Source organism: Ips typographus, linkage group LG13 (assembly GCF_016097725.1).
Source record: "Ips typographus isolate SLU linkage group LG13, UJ_Ityp_2.0, whole genome shotgun sequence".
NCBI lineage: Eukaryota > Metazoa > Arthropoda > Insecta > Coleoptera > Curculionidae > Ips > Ips typographus.
In genome coordinates this window covers 3,464,015-3,487,028 of record NC_138434.1, presented here as the reverse complement: position 1 = coordinate 3,487,028, position 23,014 = coordinate 3,464,015, and the positions used below count along the sequence as shown (strand labels likewise).

Here is a 23,014-nt window from a genome sequence, read left to right as displayed (position 1 = left end):
AGGTATGACACTCCAAAAACTAAAAATGTCATTTTTCAAACGTCAATATTTCGAAAACCGTTGACTATTCAAAAATACAATAATATACAGGGTGTTAACTTGACTTGACTGGTTGACTTGGATGACCGGTTTGGGGGGTGGCTAACCATGTATTTAAGTAATATTTGACAGGCGCATTCATTAAAAACAGTTGATACTTAAATATTCTACAGAGTGCAACTGTAACGGCTACTCGACTCGATGCATGTTCGATCAGAGACTGTACGAACAAACGGGCCACGGCGGTCATTGTTTAGACTGTGCCGCCAATCGGGACGGGCCGAATTGCGAAAGGTGCCGTCTAAACTACTACATGCGCGATGACGGTTACTGTACGGCCTGCGACTGCAATCCGATTGGCGCGCTGTTTCAACAGTGCAATTCGGACGGAAAGTGCCGGTGTAAACCTGGCGTTGTTGGGGATAAATGCGACAGGTATTTGTTTCATACTTCAAACGTATCAATTTGTCAAAAATTAAATATAAACTTCAATACAACGTATGACAGTTGACAATACACGGGCAGCGCTGTTGCCACTTACACAAATTTCGATTTAAGGTGTGCAGACAACCACTTCGACTTTTCTAAAACTGGCTGCAAATCATGCGGATGCTCATTAGAGGGCTCAGCCTCAAACACTCCTCAATGCAACCCTTCAACAGGGATTTGTTTGTGTAAGGACAACGTAGAGGGTCGCCAGTGCAAAGAGTGCAAACCTGGTTACTTCAATTTGGACCTGGCCAATGAATTCGGTTGCACACCATGTTTTTGCTATGGCCACTCTTCTGAGTGTAAATCAGCCCCAGGTGTGTGTTATCTATTAGCCGGAAAGTAATGTCGTTTTTTGTTACGCTAAATTCAAACACATTTACTTTCAATTTTCAATCCCTGATTGATAAAAATTAATTGTTTTTTCGGCAAAATATCTGCGGATGGCATTTTGGCTATCATCCAAACTTTGCCACTTAAAAAATGTTGCATAAGTGGAAATCCAATGGTGCTACATCGGAAGATCATGGTGGACGAGGCAGCTTTTCCCACCCCAGTTCATTATTTTTTTCTAAGGTTTGCCTTGCATTGTGTTGGAGAATGATGCCTTTGCGGTGGACAATCTTTGGCCACTTTTCAGTCAAAGATTGATTAACTCTCTGCAATTGTTCGCTGTAGAGGTTTGCATTATCAGTTTGTTCGGCAATTCAGAACGAACAATATGGCAAAACATTTGCTCATTTGAATGATAACCAAAATGCCATATCTAGGCATTACCAAATAACAAGCTGCCACCTAGACGCTTATATCCGTGGAAGGCTCCAGGAGATCGCCCAGACCACATAATCAAACCACAGCAAAAAAAAGATTACAAAAGACTTCAAAAAACTTAATGAGAAAATACTAACAACCATAGATCCACAGAGGAAGCTAATATAGGTGACGTATGGGAAGAAATTGAGGCTGCCACGACCAATGTTGCGGAGGCAGGATTGGGACATAAACGAAAAGCACAGAAACACGATTGGATGACAGATAATGGCGTTGTTTGAGGAACAAAGAGTGTACAAGAACAAAGGGAATGGTGATAACTACAAAAAAATCCAGAAAGTCATTAGAACGAATATGAGAACCGCTAAGAATGAGTGGCTGAAACAACAGTGTGAAGAACTGGAACAAATACAAAGAATACACGATGACTTCAACCTACACAGAAGAGACGGCAGGAGTATATAGAAAGAGTCCATTCTCTAATGTAGAAAACGATCAGGAAGAATTAGCGCAGGATGATCAACAGCGTAAAATCATTTTCACCTTTGTGCCTATGAAAGACTTGCTGTTGAAAATGTAGACGACAAGGACCTTTCTAAACCTCCCATCCAATCCAATGCCGAACGAATGGAGAACCAGCATCATCTGTCCAATCCACGAAAAAGGCGACAAGCTAGAATGTAAAAATTATAGGGGAATATCCCTACTAAACAGAACATATAAAGTCTTCTCAACCATCCTCCGAAACAAACTAGAACCACTAGCCGAAAACATCATTGGCGAATACTAAGCGGGTCTTAGACCAGGAAGATCGACCACAGACCAATTATGCGCAGTAAAACAAGTTCTGGAGAAATGCTGGGAATTTGACATTGATGTGTATCAACTCTACGTGGACTTCAGAGACAGAGAAAAGCTCTACAGCATCATGCTAGACTTAACATACCACGAAAATTAGTAAGGCTAACAAGACTAACCATGGAGAACTCTGAAAGCCGGGTGAAGATACAAGGAAACCTAACAGACCCATTCAAAATAAACCAAGGCCTCAAGCAGGGAGATGGACTCGCCCCAATGCTCTTTAATCTTGCATTAGAATACGCAGTAAGGAACACCACGGTAGACACCAACGCGTCGCTGCTACACAAATCCACCCAACTAGCCGGATATGCAGATGATATAAATATATACTTGGAAGAAAACCTACATACAACTAGAAGGCGCGGCTGAAGAAGTGCGAAGCAATAGGAGGAGAGGCCAGAATATGACAATAGGCGACCAAAACTTTGAGGTGGTCAATGACTTTACCTACCTAGGCTGTAACATATCCAGTAAACGGGACGAGATGAAGGAGATCCATGGAAGAATCAGTAATGCCAATAAAGTATACTACCAGATTTCGGCCATAATCAGATCAGGGAATGTCTACAGGAAAACAAAACTGAAACTTGCTAACTTACCAGGTCTCTCGAAAGAGCGAAAACAATGGTGAACGCATTCGAAATAAAGATCTTACGCATAATATATGGACCGGTCCAAGAAAACGAACAGTGGAGAATAAGATACAACCACGAGATCTACCAGCTCTTAGCAGAAGCAGACCTGGCAACAACAATAAGATTACAAAGACTTAAACGGGCCGGCATTTGCAGAGGATGGAAGAGTCAAGAGGATTTTCAACCAAAAACTGGAAGTTAAAAGACCGGTTGGAAGACCAAGATGGGCAGACAAAATCCAGGGGGACGCTCGGAACTCCAAACTGGAGAAAGGCGGCGGAGAACAGGGATGGCTGAAGGAAGAAAATAGAGGAGGCCAAAGCTCGGTTTGGGCTCTATCGCCATTGGATAGGATAGGACAAATGTGATCGCAGACATCCATTAATGGACAGAAGAAGAAGAAAGTATGTTTTGGTATTTAGCTTAAAAAAACGACATTACCTTCCGGTCCCTCTAATACATCTTTAGAGGTTCTTTCAAACCTTGAAGGTTTTAGGGTATTTCCGGTATTTGGTCGAGTCAACTTTTGCTAAAGGACCTGAAAAATGGACGGCGGAGGACGACCGCAAACGACCGCACCAAGTCAAATACGAGTCTATTAGTCAAAGTATTGGGGTGCAATCGGATGGAGATGAGTCCATTTACTTTATAGCTCCCGATAGGTTTGCGGTTAAAAACTTTTGGGTTTTGTTGTTTCTTCATTTACGTGCAGGTTTCTGGGAGACCAAAGAGCGGCTTACAACCAGCTCCTGGACTTTTCCTTAAGATTGGGCGACAGTAGGTCAGTACCTACAGCGACCGATGTTATTTTGGAGAGTGGCAACTTGACAGTGACCAACACCATTTTTGCTCAAGGAAACAAAGTCCCTACAGTTGAGGTATTCAGTTATCAAACCGGTTTAGTGTACGATGGTAATTTAGAACTTGCACAGACGCAAAACTACAAATTTAGACTTCACGAACACCCAAACTATGGTTGGCAACCAAGAATGACGTCAAGATCGTTCATCTCACTTTTAACCAATTTGACAGCCATCAAGATTAAAGGAACCTACGTCCCAAAAGGCGTGGGATTTCTGGATGATTTCAAGCTGGAAACTGCCTCCAGAGGCGTTGCAGGTCGAAGTGCGCAATGGATTGAACTGTGCGATTGTCCCACTGGTAGTCATTCCATTATCAGGCTTGTTGCGTGAGAAATTTTGAACTGTTTATAGGTTATGTGGGGCAGTACTGCGAGTCTTGTGCTCCCGGTTATAGACACGCGCCCGCAATGGGAGGCCCTTTCACCAATTGCATCCCTTGCGACTGTCATAATCACGCCAGCATCTGCGACTCGGAAACGGGCCGATGCATTTGTCAACACAACACTTCGGGGGAGAATTGCGATTACTGTTCACGGGGATTCTACGGAAACGCTTTGGCAGGTTAGTGATTGATTATTGTACAGGGTGGTCCACCACGAACCGTCCCGATCAGTAATGAGGATTCCAAAAATTTTCTTAAAACTGTCATTTTCTCACTTCAAGTGTGTTTTACAGGCGATTTTGTCCCTGACTGTCCTTTTGAACTGTGTTTTTGGCAATTCAAATTTTAAGAGCGCTTTTCTCTCTGACTGTACTTAACTTTGTAGTATTTTTTTAGTGTATTAGATAGGAAATTTAATGAGGATTCCAAAAATGTTCTTAAAACTGTCATTTTCTCACTTCAAGTGTGTTTTACAGGCGATTTTGTCCCTGACTGTCTTTTTAAACTGTGTTTTTGGAAATTCAAAGTTTGACAGCGTTTTTCTCCCTGACTGTACTTAATTTTATAATATTTTTCAGGTTATTAGATAGGAAATTTAATGAGGATTCCAAAAATGTTCTTAAAACTGTCATTTCCTCACTTCAAGTGTGTTTTACAGTCGATTTTGTCCCTGACTGTCCTTTTAAACTGTGTTTTTGTCAATTCAAACTTTGACAGCATTTTTCTCCCTGACTGTACTTAATTTTGTAGTATTTTTCAGGTTATTAGATAGGAAATTTAATGAGGATTCCAAAAATGTTCTTAAAACTGTCATTTTCTCACTTCAAGTGTGTTTTACAGGCGATTTTGTCCCTGACTGTCTTTTTAAACTGTGTTTTTGGAAATTCAAAGTTTGACAGCGTTTTTCTCCCTGACTGTACTTAATTTTATAATATTTTTCAGGTTATTAGATAGGAAATTTAATGAGGATTCCAAAAATGTTCTTAAAACTGTCATTTTCTCACTTCAAGTGTGTTTTACAGGCGATTTTGTCCCTGACTGTCCTTTTAAACTGTGTTTTTGTCAATTCAAACTTTGACAGCATTTTTCTCCCTGACTGTACTTAATTTTGTAGTATTTTTCAGGTTATTAGATAGGAAATTTAATGAGGATTCCAAAAATGTTCTTAAAACTGTCATTTTCTCACTTCAAGTGTGTTTTACAGGCGATTTTGTCCCTGACTGTCTTTTTAAACTGTGTTTTTGGAAATTCAAAGTTTGACAGCGTTTTTCTCCCTGACTGTACTTAATTTTATAATATTTTTCAGGTTATTAGATAGGAAATTTAATGAGGATTCCAAAAATGTTCTTAAAACTGTCATTTTCTCACTTCAAGTGTGTTTTACAGGCGATTTTGTCCCTGACTGTCCTTTTGAACCGTGTTTTTGGCAATTCAAATTTTAAGAGCATTTTTCTCTCTGACTGTACCTAACTTTGTAGTATTTTTTTAGTATATTAGATAGGAAATTTAAGGAGTATTCCAAAAATGTTCCTAAAACTGTCATTTTCTCACTTCAAGTGTGTTTTACAGGCAATTTTGTCCCTGACTGTCCTTTTAAACTGTGTTTTTGGAAATTCAAAGTTTGACAGCGTTTTTCTCCCTGACTGTACTTAATTTTATAATATTTTTCAGGTTATTAGATAGGAAATTTAATGAGGATTCCAAAAATGTTCTTAAAACTGTCATTTTCTCACTTCAAGTGTGTTTTACAGGCAATTTTGTCCCTGACTGTCCTTTTAAACTGTGTTTTTGGAACTTCAAAGTTTGACAGCGTTTTTCTCCCTGACTGTACTTAATTTTATAATATTTTTCAGGTTATTAGATAGGAAATTTAATGAGGATTCCAAAAATGTTCTTAAAACTGTCATTTACTCACTTCAAGTGTGTTTTACAGGCGATTTTGTCCCTGATTGTCCTTTTGAACTGTGTTTTTGGCAATTCAAATTTTAAGAGCGCTTTTCACTCTGACTGTACTTAACTTTGTAGTATTTTTTTAGTGTATTAGATAGGAAATTTAATGAGGATTCCAAAAATGTTCTTAAAACTGTCATTTTCTCACTTCAAGTGTGTTTTACAGGCAATTTTGTCCCTGACTGTCCTTTTAAACTGTGTTTTTGTCAATTCAAACTTTGACAGCATTTTTCTCCCTGACTGTACTTAATTTTGTAGTATTTTTCAGGTTATTAGATAGGAAATTTAATGAGGATTCCAAAAATGTTCTTAAAACTGTCATTTTCTCACTTCAAGTATGTTTTACAGGCGATTTTGTCCCTGATTGTCCTTTTGAACTGTGTTTTTGGAAATTCAAATTTTAAGAGCGCTTTTCTCTCTGACTGTACTTAATTTTATAGTATTTTTTTAGTGTATTAGATAGGAAATTTAATGAGGATTCCCAAAATGTTCTTAAAACTGTCATTTTCTCACTTCAAGTGTGTTTTACAGGCAATTTTGTCCCTGACTGTCCTTTTAAACTGTGTTTTTCTCAATTCAAACTTTGACAGCGCTTTTCTCCCTGACTGTACTTAATTTTATAGTATTTTTTTAGTGTATTAGATAGGAAATTTAATGAGGATTCCAAAAATGTTCTTAAAACTGTCATTTTCTCACTTCAAGTATGTTTTACAAGCGATTTTGTCCCTGACTGTCCTTTTGAACTGTGTTTTTGGCAATTCAAATTTTAAGAGCGCTTTTCTCTCTGACTGTACTTAACTTTGTAGTATTTTTTTAGTGTATTAGATAGGAAATTTAATGAGGATTCCAAAAATGTTCTTAAAACTGTCATTTTCTCACTTCAAGTGTGTTTTACAGGCAATTTTGTCCCTGACTGTCCTTTTAAACTGTGTTTTTGGAAATTCAAAGTTTGACAGCGTTTTTCTCCCTGACTGTACTTAATTTTATAATATTTTTCAGGTTATTAGATAGGAAATTTAATGAGGATTCCAAAAATGTTCTTAAAACTGTCATTTACTCACTTCAAGTGTGTTTTACAGGCGATTTTGTCCCTGATTGTCCTTTTGAACTGTGTTTTTGGCAATTCAAATTTTAAGAGCGCTTTTCACTCTGACTGTACTTAACTTTGTAGTATTTTTTTAGTGTATTAGATAGGAAATTTAATGAGGATTCCAAAAATGTTCTTAAAACTGTCATTTTCTCACTTCAAGTGTGTTTTACAGGCAATTTTGTCCCTGACTGTCCTTTTAAACTGTGTTTTTGTCAATTCAAACTTTGACAGCATTTTTCTCCCTGACTGTACTTAATTTTGTAGTATTTTTCAGGTTATTAGATAGGAAATTTAATGAGGATTCCAAAAATGTTCTTAAAACTGTCATTTTCTCACTTCAAGTGTGTTTTACAGGCAATTTTGTCCCTGACTGTCCTTTTAAACTGTGTTTTTGGAAATTCAAAGTTTGACAGCGTTTTTCTCCCTGACTGTACTTAATTTTATAATATTTTTCAGGTTATTAGATAGGAAATTTAATGAGGATTCCAAAAATGTTCTTAAAACTGTCATTTACTCACTTCAAGTGTGTTTTACAGGCGATTTTGTCCCTGATTGTCCTTTTGAACTGTGTTTTTGGCAATTCAAACTTTGACAGCGCTTTTCTCCCTGACTGTACTTAATTTTATAGTATTTTTTTAGTGTATTAGATAGGAAATTTAATGAGGATTCCAAAAATGTTCTTAAAACTGTCATTTTCTCACTTCAAGTGTGTTTTACAGGCAATTTTGTCCCTGATTGTCCTTTTGAACTGTGTTTTTGGCAATTCAAACTTTGACAGCGCTTTTCTCCCTGACTGTACTTAATTTTATAGTATTTTTTTAGTGTATTAGATAGGAAATTTAATGAGGATTCCAAAAATGTTCTTAAAACTGTCATTTTCTCACTTCAAGTGTGTTTTACAGGCAATTTTGTCCCTGACTGTCCTTTTAAACTGTGTTTTTCTCAATTCAAACTTTGACAGCGCTTTTCTCCCTGACTGTACTTAATTTTATAGTATTTTTTTAGTGTATTAGATAGGAAATTTAATGAGGATTCCAAAAATGTTCTTAAAACTGTCATTTTCTCACTTCAAGTGTGTTTTACAGGCAATTTTGTCCCTGACTGTCCTTTTAAACTGTGTTTTTGTCAATTCAAACTTTGACAGCATTTTTCTCCCTGACTGTACTTAATTTTGTAGTATTTTTCAGGTTATTAGATAGGAAATTTAATGAGGATTCCAAAAATGTTCTTAAAACTGTCATTTTCTCACTTCAAGTATGTTTTACAGGCGATTTTGTCCCTGATTGTCCTTTTGAACTGTGTTTTTGGCAATTCAAATTTTAAGAGCGCTTTTCTCTCTGACTGTACTTAATTTTATAGTATTTTTTTAGTGTATTAGATAGGAAATTTAATGAGGATTCCCAAAATGTTCTTAAAACTGTCATTTTCTCACTTCAAGTGTGTTTTACAGGCAATTTTGTCCCTGACTGTCCTTTTAAACTGTGTTTTTCTCAATTCAAACTTTGACAGCGCTTTTCTCCCTGACTGTACTTAATTTTATAGTATTTTTTTAGTGTATTAGATAGGAAATTTAATGAGGATTCCAAAAATGTTCTTAAAACTGTCATTTTCTCACTTCAAGTATGTTTTACAAGCGATTTTGTCCCTGACTGTCCTTTTGAACTGTGTTTTTGGCAATTCAAATTTTAAGAGCGCTTTTCTCTCTGACTGTACTTAACTTTGTAGTATTTTTTTAGTGTATTAGATAGGAAATTTAATGAGGATTCCAAAAATGTTCTTAAAACTGTCATTTTCTCACTTCAAGTGTGTTTTACAGGCAATTTTGTCCCTGACTGTCCTTTTAAACTGTGTTTTTGGAAATTCAAAGTTTGACAGCGTTTTTCTCCCTGACTGTACTTAATTTTATAATATTTTTCAGGTTATTAGATAGGAAATTTAATGAGGATTCCAAAAATGTTCTTAAAACTGTCATTTACTCACTTCAAGTGTGTTTTACAGGCGATTTTGTCCCTGATTGTCCTTTTGAACTGTGTTTTTGGCAATTCAAACTTTGACAGCGCTTTTCTCCCTGACTGTACTTAATTTTATAGTATTTTTTTAGTGTATTAGATAGGAAATTTAATGAGGATTCCAAAAATGTTCTTAAAACTGTCATTTTCTCACTTCAAGTATGTTTTACAAGCGATTTTGTCCCTGATTGTCCTTTTGAACTGTGTTTTTGGCAATTCAAATTTTAAGAGCGCTTTTCTCTCTGACTGTACTTAACTTTGTAGTATTTTTTTAGTGTATTAGATAGGAAATTTAATGAGGATTCCAAAAATGTTCTTAAAACTGTCATTTTCTCACTTCAAGTGTGTTTTACAGGCAATTTTGTCCCTGACTGTCCTTTTAAACTGTGTTTTTCTCAATTCAAACTTTGACAGCGCTTTTCTCCCTGACTGTACTTAATTTTATAGTATTTTTTTAGTGTATTAGATAGGAAATTTAATGAGGATTCCAAAAATGTTCTTAAAACTGTCATTTTCTCACTTCAAGTGTGTTTTACAGGCAATTTTGTCCCTGACTGTCCTTTTAAACTGTGTTTTTCTCAATTCAAACTTTGACAGCGCTTTTCTCCCTGACTGTACTTAATTTTATAGTATTTTTTTAGTGTATTAGATAGGAAATTTAATGAGGATTCCAAAAATGTTCTTAAAACTGTCATTTTCTCACTTCAAGTATGTTTTACAAGCGATTTTGTCCCTGACTGTCCTTTTGAACTGTGTTTTTGGCAATTCAAATTTTAAGAGCGCTTTTCTCTCTGACTGTACTTAACTTTGTAGTATTTTTTTAGTGTATTAGATAGGAAATTTAATGAGGATTCCAAAAATGTTCTTAAAACTGTCATTTTCTCACTTCAAGTGTGTTTTACAGGCAATTTTGTCCCTGACTGTCCTTTTAAACTGTGTTTTTGGAAATTCAAAGTTTGACAGCGTTTTTCTCCCTGACTGTACTTAATTTTATAATATTTTTCAGGTTATTAGATAGGAAATTTAATGAGGATTCCAAAAATGTTCTTAAAACTGTCATTTTCTCACTTCAAGTGTGTTTTACAGGCGATTTTGTCCCTGACTGTCCTTTTAAACTGTGTTTTTCTCAATTCAAACTTTGACAGCGCTTTTCTCCCTGACTGTACTTAATTTTATAATATTTTTCAGGTTATTAGATAGGAAATTTAATGAGGATTCCAAAAATGTTCTTAAAACTGTCATTTTCTCACTTCAAGTATGTTTTACAAGCGATTTTGTCCCTGACTGTCCTTTTGAACTGTGTTTTTGGCAATTCAAATTTTAAGAGCGCTTTTCTCTCTGACTGTACTTAACTTTGTAGTATTTTTTTAGTGTATTAGATAGGAAATTTAATGAGGATTCCAAAAATGTTCTTAAAACTGTCATTTTCTCACTTCAAGTGTGTTTTACAGGCAATTTTGTCCCTGACTGTCCTTTTAAACTGTGTTTTTGTCAATTCAAACTTTGACAGCATTTTTCTCCCTGACTGTACTTAATTTTGTAGTATTTTTCAGGTTATTAGATAGGAAATTTAATGAGGATTCCAAAAATGTTCTTAAAACTGTCATTTTCTCACTTCAAGTGTGTTTTACAGGCGATTTTGTCCCTGACTGTCCTTTTAAACTGTGTTTTTGTCAATTCAAACTTTGACAGCATTTTTCTCCCTGACTGTACTTAATTTTGTAGTATTTTTCAGGTTATTAAATAGGAAATTTAATGGCGATTCCAAAAATATTCTTCAAACAGTAATTTTCTCATTACAAGTGGGTTTTACACGCTATTTTGTCGCAGACTGATCGATGGTGTGACCGTTATAAAAGTTAAAATGATATTCTGAACCTCACGTGACTATATTTAAACTTAAATTTATATATTGAAGGTCACTTAACTGTTATTAAGGTTAAACTGACATTTGAAATGTCACATGACTATTTTTAGGGTTAAATTGACATTCCTAGGATCTTGTGGCTACTTTTTAGGTGAAAATGACATATTGAATTGACAAATTGAAACAATGTAAGTGGTTACCCCCAGTCAGTTTTGATAGGTGTCACGTGATTTCAGGACCAGTTTGAAACTGTCAATAAACGTCATAATTGTCAAATATGACCTGTCGACAACTGTCAAAATAGTCTAGTTGAGGGCGGTCAAAGTAAATAAGTTGAATTCAGGTTTCAATGAAGTCCACTCTGTATTTATCTTCAAATAACTCGGTTATCTGACATTTGCGCTGCATAATTATACAGGGTGGTCAAAAGTGAATTTCATCGATTATATAATTGACAAGTCGAGCCACTCGTAACTGTCAAAATAACCGAGTTTCGGGCTGTCAAAAGTCATGAAACATCTTTATTATCATTGTCATTCTTGATCTGTCATTTCATAAAGTTAAGTTAATTACTGTTCACGGGGATTCTACGGAAACGCTTTGGCAGGTTAGTGATTGATTACTATACAGGGTGGTCCACCACGAACCGTCCCGATCAGTTCATCTAATATATTTTTATGCACTTTAGGGATTAAAAGTGCACTTTTAATCCCGCAGGATTTAAAGTAAATTCTTCCAAATTATACAATGATTTTATTGAAATTTTATTTATTTGTTAAAGTGTAAGGACGAAAAAGGATAATTAACATAAAAATAACTTAAATCTAGTTCTTATTATTATATATTGTTACGATTTTCCCGTGGGTTCACACAAAGTCAGTTTAACTCAACAATTAATAAATTTATTTACACTTTAAAACACTCCGTACAATAATTAACTCAACTACTAAAAACACTACTACAATTCCACTATTTAAACTTTACCGCGTTCCCAAATTCACTACTACACTACTACGCTGTCGTCGACACCGCTTCTTTTATATTCGCAAACCACGTTCTAGAATGACCGCGAAACGCTTCGCGATTTGCCTCGATTCTTCCAGGTATGGCGCTTCCTTCTGTGGCCTGCTTTAATACGCGCCCGGCCAGATATTGCGACGCATCGGTTTCATCCAGTATCGAGCATAGTAGGCCCAAACCGTAACAATATATTTACATTTATATTGACTTTGGTGCAGTTTGCAAGGCTAACGAAGGGTGGACAATTGGAAGCAACATTTTTAGTAGTAAACATATTCTGCTCATACGTAGCAGTCGCCGTTGCCGTTGTCTCATTTTCTGAAATTGATCTTTCTATGGTTGATGCTGATGCCATATCAACATCGGAGAAGACATTGGTGAATATTTGATCGGCAACATTCTTCTTTTGATACAATGAATTTTCAACATAACCTTCAGCAACAGAACTGCTTTTCCAGCCACCATGTCTTTTCAACACATCTATGGTTGGCAAGTAAAGAAGCTGATGATCTGCGAAAACAATGCCCAGTATATACGTTTGCGTTTGGTAGTCTCAAGTAGCAATTCTCCTTGGTAGCTGTCCAAATGTATTTTTTGTAAGACACAAAAAATCGTGTATGCTTTGTAGACCAATATACTTTCTCACTAATTCCACTACATTCGTAGAGTTTTCGCCAGACGTTTTTATCACAAACAAGCGATCCTTTCCTGATTTTGTACCCCGTAGATTTACCAGAAAAAAGCTTTTATGATCCGAGACATCGTTGCAGTCTAGCTGGCAGAGCTCCTTTCCTCGACATGCTCCAGCGACTCCCATAATCAGCACCACCTGCAACAAAATTGTCTCCTGTCAGTACATTTTGTAGACAAAAATAATCAATAGTAGTACTATCAGGAAAATATTCAAAGTAAAGAAAATAATCTTACCTTTTGGGCTAGATATTGTTCATCTGGAGCATTTTGAGGAAAATCTCTTATATGGTCGAAATCCAACTTCTTCGGCTTATAATGGTCATTCTGTCTCTTTAGAAATGCCTGGAGTTTACTGTATTTGCTGATGTCGACGTTTGCTTCAGATATTATCGTGGCTTTGATCATGGAATATTGGCTCCATAGAGAAGATGCCTTGAGCTTCTTAGACTTCTGCTGGAAGTAAGCCAGGAGCACCTTTTCATCCGTAATATTCTCTGCATTCTGTTCAACGCACCATTTTTGGTAAACAAGAAACTGTTTTTTGTGAGCCTCGCGAGATTTTTCTGGAAGAAGGCCTCTTGGGCGGCCTCTTCAATGTTCATTTTCAAAAAATACGATTTTTCTAGACTCACCGTTTGATAACAACTGATTGACATTTGTTTTGTGCCGTAGCAACACTTCCAGGGCACAATAAATTTTAAGTGAATCCACCATGCCAACAACTATCAGTAATAGGAGAGTACCGTTGTAACCATTGTTAGTTTTGTAATTTTTCTTATTTTTAGTTTCTCGCATTCTAAAGTGCATAAAATAGTATTTAAACCTCGTGACTAAAGTGTCTTTTAATTATTAAAAGAACCACTTTAGTCCCTAGGTTTATAATATACTATTACGATAGGGATGCTTAGTAGATACCAACACGCTTATTTTAAATGAAACTCCCTGTATATTTTTGCATTATTGGATTCTACTACAAATTCCATATACAGGGTGTCCGGATTTAGAGTGTTTTGACAGGAAAATCAGTCAGTTCGCGGCGCTAGAGGGCGTTTTTCAAATTTCGCCCATTTGGAAACTATTCGCAACTTAATTAAAATATCGAACTGAAACACAAACATTCCTAAGACACTTTTTCGATGTGATTCCAGTGGCGTGCTTGGTTTTCTGCTACTGTCCTCCGTTTTCTCTATAATTGACATTTTTTTCAAAACACTCTAAATCCCTGACACCCTGTACAAAGTTATAACCAAGTGTGGTGGTTTCGTAGGAACTCCCGAAGATTGCCAACCTTGCGATTGTCCCGAAGGGGGCGCTTGCATCCAAATCGACGATAACGTAACGATGTGCACCGAGTGTCCTCTGGGATATTCAGGGTTGAAGTGCGACAGTTGCTCTGACGGGTTCTTTGGCGACCCTACCGGGAAATTGGGTGCTCGTAGCGGGTGCCAACAGTGCGAGTGCAATCAGAATATCGATCCGAACGCCATAGGAAACTGCAATACGACAACTGGAGAGTGTTTGCGGTGCATTTACAATACTGGAGGTGAAAACTGTCAAACTTGTCTACCAGGTTGGTACCGCACATTATTTTGTGTTGTAATTTTGTTTTTTGTTAGTGTTGTTGTCAAAAGAAAATGTCAGTGCACTTTTCCAAAAATGAATTGATTATTTGAAACATTCCGTGGACATATCGTATGATCGTAGGTAGCTAATGAATGGAGCTGTCACGTGACGGTGAGCGCGCACTGTTAAGTTGCCCCGTTTGGCCGCTAGAGGACGTCAAATTTGACTACCTTTTTACGGACATTTTGCTAAATTTCTTTTTTATTGAATATAACATTTTTCCGTACAACTCACCGGTTGACCTTAAAAAAAACTGATTTTTTGAGGTTTTTGTAGGAATATTTTGAAAATCATCTTCAACTGCCTTTATTAGTTTAGGATAATGGTAGATATGTGAGGAAAAGTGTGAAAATGTACTAACTATGTGTCCTACCGACAAGACCTCTCTAAAGAAATTGAAAGCTGCTTAAATTTGCTACAAGTTTTATTCCGTCAAGTTTTTTTGATATCTTGTAAAGTTTTCGAGATATCCGCTCTTGAAAGTGTGTAACTTTGAAACATTTTTTTCTTCACATTATCGCTCTTTTTGACCGGATAACTCTTTAACAATGCCCCGAAAAGCTTAATGTGTTTGTTGGTAAGCAAGCAATGGCTAAAATGGTCAATTCAACATTTTCTAACGTCAAATTGACTCGAAAAGACCGAGCTCTTCCTCTTTCCACTTTTGAACCATTTTTGCTATTCCGACGTATATCCATCAGCAACAAAACAGACGAAGATTTAAAGCTATACATGAAAACTGGGATGAGGAAAGCGAATAAGTCAGCGCTGTACAAACTATTCAACATTACGACCAAGGATGTACATGTCGCACAGCTACAAATCGTATTTGACGTAATGCTTCTCCTTCATAAAGTAATTTGGCAAAGAGGTGCAAAGATATCGACAATCTGCAAGAGCTACATCCACTTGATCACGAAGAACTACCACGGAAAGAGATGTACTTGACGGTTATTCGTCATTCATCTGAAGCACAAAAGTAGTAGAGAAACAAAGGCGTTATCGACTCAGGAAGTCTGCAGACATCTATTTCAGCGAAGACACCGAGATAAACAAGTCAAACAAGAAGATTTTCTGTCGAATCAGTTCAACAAAAGCAGACTCAAAAATGGTGAGGTTTTGTTTTTTTGTTTATCAATCCCAATCCTCTCAATCTATAGGGCTTGATAACCAAATAACAAAACCTTGATTCCAGTATAGTCAACTGGATGCCAGAAATGATACTATCATTAAAAGCAGACGCATCAACATGCTTAAGGTGAAGCTTGAGGACGATGGGATTGGGACCCTTCAAGCAGAAAGTGACGTTCTGATTGTGGATACGTCTGTGAAAATGTCGGAAACGACAGCTGTCTGCATTGTGGGAGAAGATGCCTGGACGTGGAAAGATGAGAGATTCCTTATTCTCGTCTCAAGAGCTTCGGCACCAAGGTTTCAATGCTGTTTTTGCATGCATTTACTGGATGCGATACAACATCTTTCGCATTTCGAAAAAGCGAGGTCGCATTTGCGAAGTTGTATCTGAAGTCGCCAGAGATCCAGAAAGCGTCAGCAGATCCTTCCTCTACCATCGCCCAAGTAGAAAAGGCAGGTGAAACCTGTATGTCAAAGTGGTATGGAGATCCAGCGAGAGGTCTCCCTGAATGCCTTACTTCTTGTTTGCCTCCCACAGAAGGAGCAGTAAAACAGCATTCCCTCCGAACATTCCATCAAGTTCAGCTGTGGCTAGGAAATGACCTGCCTCCTCAGATGTATGGGTGGAAGGTTGAGAAGAACTACCTGATCCCCGTGTACAGTGAGTTAGCACCTGCACCGGACGATATTCTTAGAATGATTTTCTGCCGTTGCACGAAAGTTGCAGCAAAAAAGCAAGTCTCAAATGATCCCAAGCATGCCAAAATTGCCAGGGGAACTGCCTGAATGGGGTCCCTCAAGTTGACTCCGAAAATGAAGAGAATCAGAAGGATCCTGTGACCGTTTCTTTACAGGGGTCCGATGGAGAAGACGATAGCGAAACAAAAGATGAAAACGAAGACGAAGATCAAAGAAAGCAAGAAATTAACCGAATTCTTCTTACTGTTGTAATGTTTTCAATTCATTTTCTATGACAATAAACTTTTTTTTTTATTAGTCGACAGTTGACTCAAAGCTTCAGATTTTACGCTCAACACTGAAACTGCTTTAACATTTCAGGGAGACAATAGATGAAGTAGCAAAGAAGTATACATTATTGAGATAGAGATTTTCATGCTCTACAACCCTATGGCCAGTATTTAGTTATTCGGGATCAAAAAACAACAAAAAATTATAAAATTACAAGCTTTCATGAGCGGATATCTCGAAAACTATAAAAGATATCAAAAAACTTGACGGACGGAATTATCCTGTATACAGAGAGTGTGGAAAGATAAAATCTTCTAAAAAATCACTTTTTAGACCGAATTGGTAAACCTACTTAAGCTTCAGGGTACGAAGTAGCCATCTGCCAAGTTTTACCTGTAGTTTTGTCTGTTGTCCAAATCCTATCTAGGCCATGCGCGATAAGCATTAATTTAACTTAACTAAACTTAATAGAAAATTCGATTTCACAAATGTACACATTAGACAAGATGACAAAATTGTTTATTTCATATGTTTGATATGAGAGAAACAAAGATGTAACAAGATGACGTCATTCTCTCTCTCGGTCTCTCTAATTAACAAAATTGGACAGGATACTTTGGAAACGCTCTGGTGCTCCCCAAAGGGGATTGCCAGAAGTGTCAGTGCAACCCGGAAGGCACCGACGACTCGGACGGGGAACCGATCTGCGACCAATCGACTGGCAGCTGTCAGTGTAAAAGCCACGTGATTGGCTCCAATTGTGACAAGTGCGAGAACGGGTACTTTAATCTAGCGAGCGGTGAAGGCTGTCAAAGTTGCAACTGCGATCCTATCGGTGCATTCAATCAAACTTGCGACGCGTACACTGGACAGTGTTTTTGTCGTCAAGGAGTAACTGGGTGAGTATTAGGTTTTGTTTGTCAAATTGACATCTGAAATTGATTGATTTGTCCTTAAACTGGACATTTTCTCAATTTATAGTTGCACATTTTTTGCTAAATTGGTATATTTCATAAAGTGACTCGTAAATATCCAAATATACGGGGTGTCCGGATTTAGAGTGTTTTGACAGGAAAACCCCAGTTCTCGGCTAGATAGAAAAATACTAGTATACATGTCTCTAGAGGTCGGGCAAAAACCGTATTTTGATATCTTATCAGTAAATTTCGCCCATTTTAAAAACTCCTCAACTTTTACGCCGTTTACTATAGTTTACTATACAATTTAAGTATCTCTATAGTTAATCTTACAAATAAGCCACCATGGCAAGCAGTGCTGAGGTAGTGCGCTCCAAATTGGTTCTGGAGTGCAAAACAACCCTGGCTGGCCCAAAAGAACGACATACGTCTCGTGTGGGTTCCGGGACATGAAGAAGCGGATCAACTGGCAAAACTGGGCACTCAGAAAGTGCCTGTTGATCCAGAGCCGACTGTGGGGATCGCCAATAGCAGGGTGATCCAGTCGCTAAAATCCGCCACAGATATGAGGCAGGCCAAAGAACTCATCACTGGCCCCTCAGTCAAAAATACGAAACACCTGCTGGAACTAAGCAGAGAGAACTTAAGGACGGTGACTGGCCACTGCCAGCTGAGACGGCATCCAGTACTTGATGGGTATAACCGAAGATCCTACTTGTCGAGGATGCTTGGAAGAAGAAGAGTCGGCAGGACACATCTTAATGTGGTGTCCAGCCTTCACTCGTCCGCGGACAGCATTCCTGGGACGGTCAATAATGACGCCCAGGGCAATCAAGGAGCTAGGACCTAGCAGACTGGTTGGCTTTATAAAGTCGACTGGACTGGTGCAGCTACCAACAACCGGGACGTGACGGGCCCATACAGGAGGCCTATATGTTTCTTGGTTTGCCAAACAACAAGACAAGCGTGTCAAAGTTTGAACTACCGGAAACACTGTTTGAAAGGACAGTCAAAGAGAAAATCGCTTGTTGAACCCACTTGCAAGAAGAAAAAAAGAGGTGTTAAGCACATTTTTAGAATCCTCATTGAATTTCCTATCCAATAACCTAAAAATACATTACAAAATTTAATACAGTCAAAAAGAAAAGCGTGTCAAAGTTTGAACTGTCAGAAACATAGTTTTGAAAGATAGTCAAGGACAAAATCGCCTCTAAAACCCACTTGAAGTGAGAAAATGACTGTTTTAAGCACATTTTTGAAATCCTCATTAAATTGCCTATCCAATAACCTAAAAAAACATTACAATATTTAGTACAATCAGGAAGAAAAGCGGTGTCAAAATTTGAACTGCCAGAAAGACAGTTTGAAAGGACAGTCAACGACAAAATTGCCTCTAAAACAAACTTGGAGTGAGGAAATGACTGTTTTAAGCACTTTTTTGGAATCCTCATTACATTTCTTATCTAATAATCTGAAAAACCCAGTACAATCAGGGAGAAAAGCGGTGTTTAAGTTTGAAAACACAGTCAGAGACAAAATCGCCTGTAAAACCCACTTGGAGTGAGAAAATGACTGTTTTAAGCACATTTATAGAATTCTTATTAAATTTCCTATCCCATAACTTAAAAAAAGATTACAAAATGTAGTACAGTTCAAAAGAAAAGCGTGTCAAAGTTTGAACTGCCAGAAAGACAGTTTGATAGGACAATCAAGGACAAAATTGCCTCTAAAACAAACTTGGAGTGAGGAAATGACTGTTTTAAGCACCTTTTTAGAATCCTCATTAAATTTCCTATCCAGTAACCTAAAAAAACATTACAAGATTTAGTACAGTCAAAAAGAAAAGCCTGTCAAAATTTGAACTGTTAGAAACATAGTTTTGAAAGACACTCAAGGACATAATCGCCTCTAAAACCCACTTGGAGTGAGAAAATGACTGTTTTAAGCACATTTTTGGAATCCTCATTAAATTTCCTATCCATGAACCTAAAAAAACATTACAACATTTAGTACAATAAGGGAGAAAAGCGGTGTGAAAGTTTGAACTGCCAGAAAGACAGTTTGAAAGGACAGTCAAGGACAAAATTGCCTCTAAAACAAACTTGGAGTGAGAAAATGACTGTTTTAAGCACATTTTTAAAATCCTCATTAAATTTCCTACCCAATAACCTAAAAAAACATTACAAAATTTAGTACAGTCAAAAAGAAAAGCGTGTCAAAGTTTGAACTGTTAGAAACATAGTTTTGAAAGACACTCAAGGACATAATCGCCTCTAAAACCCACTTGGAGTGAGAAAATGACTGTTTTAAGCACATTTTTGGAATCCTCATTAAATTTCCTACCCAATAACCTAAAAAAACATTACAAAATTTAGTACAGTCAAAAAGAAAAGCGTGTGAAAGTTTGAACTGTCAGAAACATAGTTTTGAAAGATAGTCAAGGACATAATCGCCTCTAAAACCCACTTGGAGTGAGAAAATGACTGTTTTAAGCACATTTTTGGAATCCTCATTAAATTTCCTATCCATGAACCTAAAAAAACATTACAACATTTAGTACAATAAGGGAGAAAAGCGGTGTGAAAGTTTGAACTGCCAGAAAGACAGTTTGAAAGGACAGTCAAGGACAAAATTGCCTCTAAAACAAACTTGGAGTGAGAAAATGACTGTTTTAAGCACATTTTTAAAATCCTCATTAAATTTCCTACCCAATAACCTAAAAAAACATTACAAAATTTAGTACAGTCAAAAAGAAAAGCGTGTCAAAGTTTGAACTGTTAGAAACATAGTTTTGAAAGACACTCAAGGACATAATCGCCTCTAAAACCCACTTGGAGTGAGAAAATGACTGTTTTAAGCACATTTTTGGAATCCTCATTAAATTTCCTACCCAATAACCTAAAAAAACATTACAAAATTTAGTACAGTCAAAAAGAAAAGCGTGTGAAAGTTTGAACTGTCAGAAACATAGTTTTGAAAGATAGTCAAGGACATAATCGCTTCAAAAACCCACTTGGAGTGAGAAAATGACTGTTTGAAGCATATTTTTGAAATCCTCATTAAATTGCCTATCCAATAACCTCAAAAACTATTACAACATTTAGTACAATAAGGGAGAAAAGCGGTGTGAAAGTTTGAACTGCCAGAAAGACAGTTTGAAAGGATAGTCAAGGACAAAATTGCCTCTAAAACCCACTTGGAGTGAGAAAATGACTGTTTTAAGCACATTTTTAGAATCCTCATTAAATTTCCTATCCAGTAACCTAAAAAAACATTACAAAATTTAGTACAGTCAAAAAGAAAAGCGTGTCAAAGTTTGAACTGTTAGAAACATAGTTTTGAAAGACACTCAAGGACATAATCGCCTCTAAAACCCACTTGGAGTGAGAAAATGACTGTTTTAAGCACATTTTTGGAATCCTCATTAAATTTCCTACCCAATAACCTAAAAAAACATTACAAAATTTAGTACAGTCAAAAAGAAAAGCGTGTGAAAGTTTGAACTGTCAGAAACATAGTTTTGAAAGATAGTCAAGGACATAATCGATTCAAAAACCCACTTGGAGTGAGAAAATGACTGTTTGAAGCATATTTTTGAAATCCTCATTAAATTGCCTATCCATGAACCTAAAAAAACATTACAACATTTAGTACAATAAGGGAGAAAAGCGGTGTGAAAGTTTGAACTGCCAGAAAGACAGTTTGAAAGGACAGTCAAGGACAAAATTGCCTCTAAAACAAACTTGGAGTGAGAAAATGACTGTTTTAAGCACATTTTTAAAATCCTCATTAAATTTCCTACCCAATAACCTAAAAAAACATTACAAAATTTAGTACAGTCAAAAAGAAAAGCGTGTCAAAGTTTGAACTGTTAGAAACATAGTTTTGAAAGACACTCAAGGACATAATCGCCTCTAAAACCCACTTGGAGTGAGAAAATGACTGTTTTAAGCACATTTTTGGAATCCTCATTAAATTTCCTACCCAATAACCTAAAAAAACATTACAAAATTTAGTACAGTCAAAAAGAAAAGCGTGTGAAAGTTTGAACTGTCAGAAACATAGTTTTGAAAGATAGTCAAGGACATAATCGCTTCAAAAACCCACTTGGAGTGAGAAAATGACTGTTTGAAGCATATTTTTGAAATCCTCATTAAATTGCCTATCCAATAACCTCAAAAACTATTACAACATTTAGTACAATAAGGGAGAAAAGCGGTGTGAAAGTTTGAACTGCCAGAAAGACAGTTTGAAAGGATAGTCAAGGACAAAATTGCCTCTAAAACCCACTTGGAGTGAGAAAATGACTGTTTTAAGCACATTTTTAGAATCCTCATTAAATTTCCTATCCAGTAACCTAAAAAAACATTACAAAATTTAGTACAGTCAAAAAGAAAAGCGTGTCAAAGTTTGAACTGCCAGAAAGACAGTTTGAAAGGACAGTCAAGGACAAAATTGCCTCTAAAACTCACTTGGAGTGAGAAAATGACTATTTTAAGCACATTTTTGAAATCCTTATTAAATTTCCTACTCAATAACCTAAAAAAACATTACAAAATTTAGTACAGTCAAAAAGAAAAGCGTGTCAAAATTTGAACTGTTAGAAACATAGTTTTGAAAGACAGTCAAGGACATAATCGCCTCTAAAACCCACTTGGAGTGAGAAAATGACTGTTTGAAGCACATTTTTGAAATCCTTATTAAATTTCCTATCCAGTAACCTAAAAAAACATTACAAAATTTAGTACAGTCAAAAAGAAAAGCGTGTGAAAGTTTGAACTGTCAGAAACATAGTTTTGAAAGATAGTCAAGGACATAATCGCTTCAAAAACCCACTTGGAGTGAGAAAATGACTGTTTGAAGCATATTTTTGAAATCCTCATTAAATTGCCTATCCAATAACCTCAAAAACTATTACAACATTTAGTACAATAAGGGAGAAAAGCGGTGTGAAAGTTTGAACTGCCAGAAAGACAGTTTGAAAGGATAGTCAAGGACAAAATTGCCTCTAAAACCCACTTGGAGTGAGAAAATGACTGTTTTAAGCACTTTTTTGGAATCCTCATTACATTTCTTATCTAATAATCTGAAAAACCCAGTACAATCAGGGAGAAAAGCGGTGTTTAAGTTTGAAAACACAGTCAGAGACAAAATCGCCTGTAAAACCCACTTGGAGTGAGAAAATGACTGTTTTAAGCACATTTATAGAATTCTTATTAAATTTCCTATCCCATAACTTAAAAAAAGATTACAAAATGTAGTACAGTTCAAAAGAAAAGCGTGTCAAAGTTTGAACTGCCAGAAAGACAGTTTGATAGGACAATCAAGGACAAAATTGCCTCTAAAACAAACTTGGAGTGAGGAAATGACTGTTTTAAGCACCTTTTTAGAATCCTCATTAAATTTCCTATCCAGTAACCTAAAAAAACATTACAAGATTTAGTACAGTCAAAAAGAAAAGCCTGTCAAAATTTGAACTGTTAGAAACATAGTTTTGAAAGACACTCAAGGACATAATCGCCTCTAAAACCCACTTGGAGTGAGAAAATGACTGTTTTAAGCACATTTTTGGAATCCTCATTAAATTTCCTATCCATGAACCTAAAAAAACATTACAACATTTAGTACAATAAGGGAGAAAAGCGGTGTGAAAGTTTGAACTGCCAGAAAGACAGTTTGAAAGGACAGTCAAGGACAAAATT

At 36.5% G+C, this 23,014-nt stretch overlaps 1 protein-coding gene across 4 annotated transcripts in view; it reads left to right on the top strand.

Moving 5' to 3' along the window:
* LOC145737340 (laminin subunit gamma-1-like) overlaps positions 1-23,014 on the top strand; it is an 85,965-nt gene that overhangs the window by 41,956 nt on the left and 20,995 nt on the right. For all 4 annotated transcript variants that reach the window (XM_081991982.1, XM_081991981.1, XM_081991980.1 and 1 more), the window contains 8 exons: positions 213-474; positions 598-845; positions 3,292-3,457; positions 3,508-3,673; positions 3,728-3,956; positions 4,010-4,219; positions 13,937-14,239; positions 17,006-17,294. In XM_081991982.1, coding sequence (XP_081848108.1) covers positions 213-474; positions 598-845; positions 3,292-3,457; positions 3,508-3,673; positions 3,728-3,956; positions 4,010-4,219; positions 13,937-14,239; positions 17,006-17,294 — 1,873 coding nt within the window. The remainder of the gene's footprint in view (positions 1-212; positions 475-597; positions 846-3,291; positions 3,458-3,507; positions 3,674-3,727; positions 3,957-4,009; positions 4,220-13,936; positions 14,240-17,005; positions 17,295-23,014) is intronic.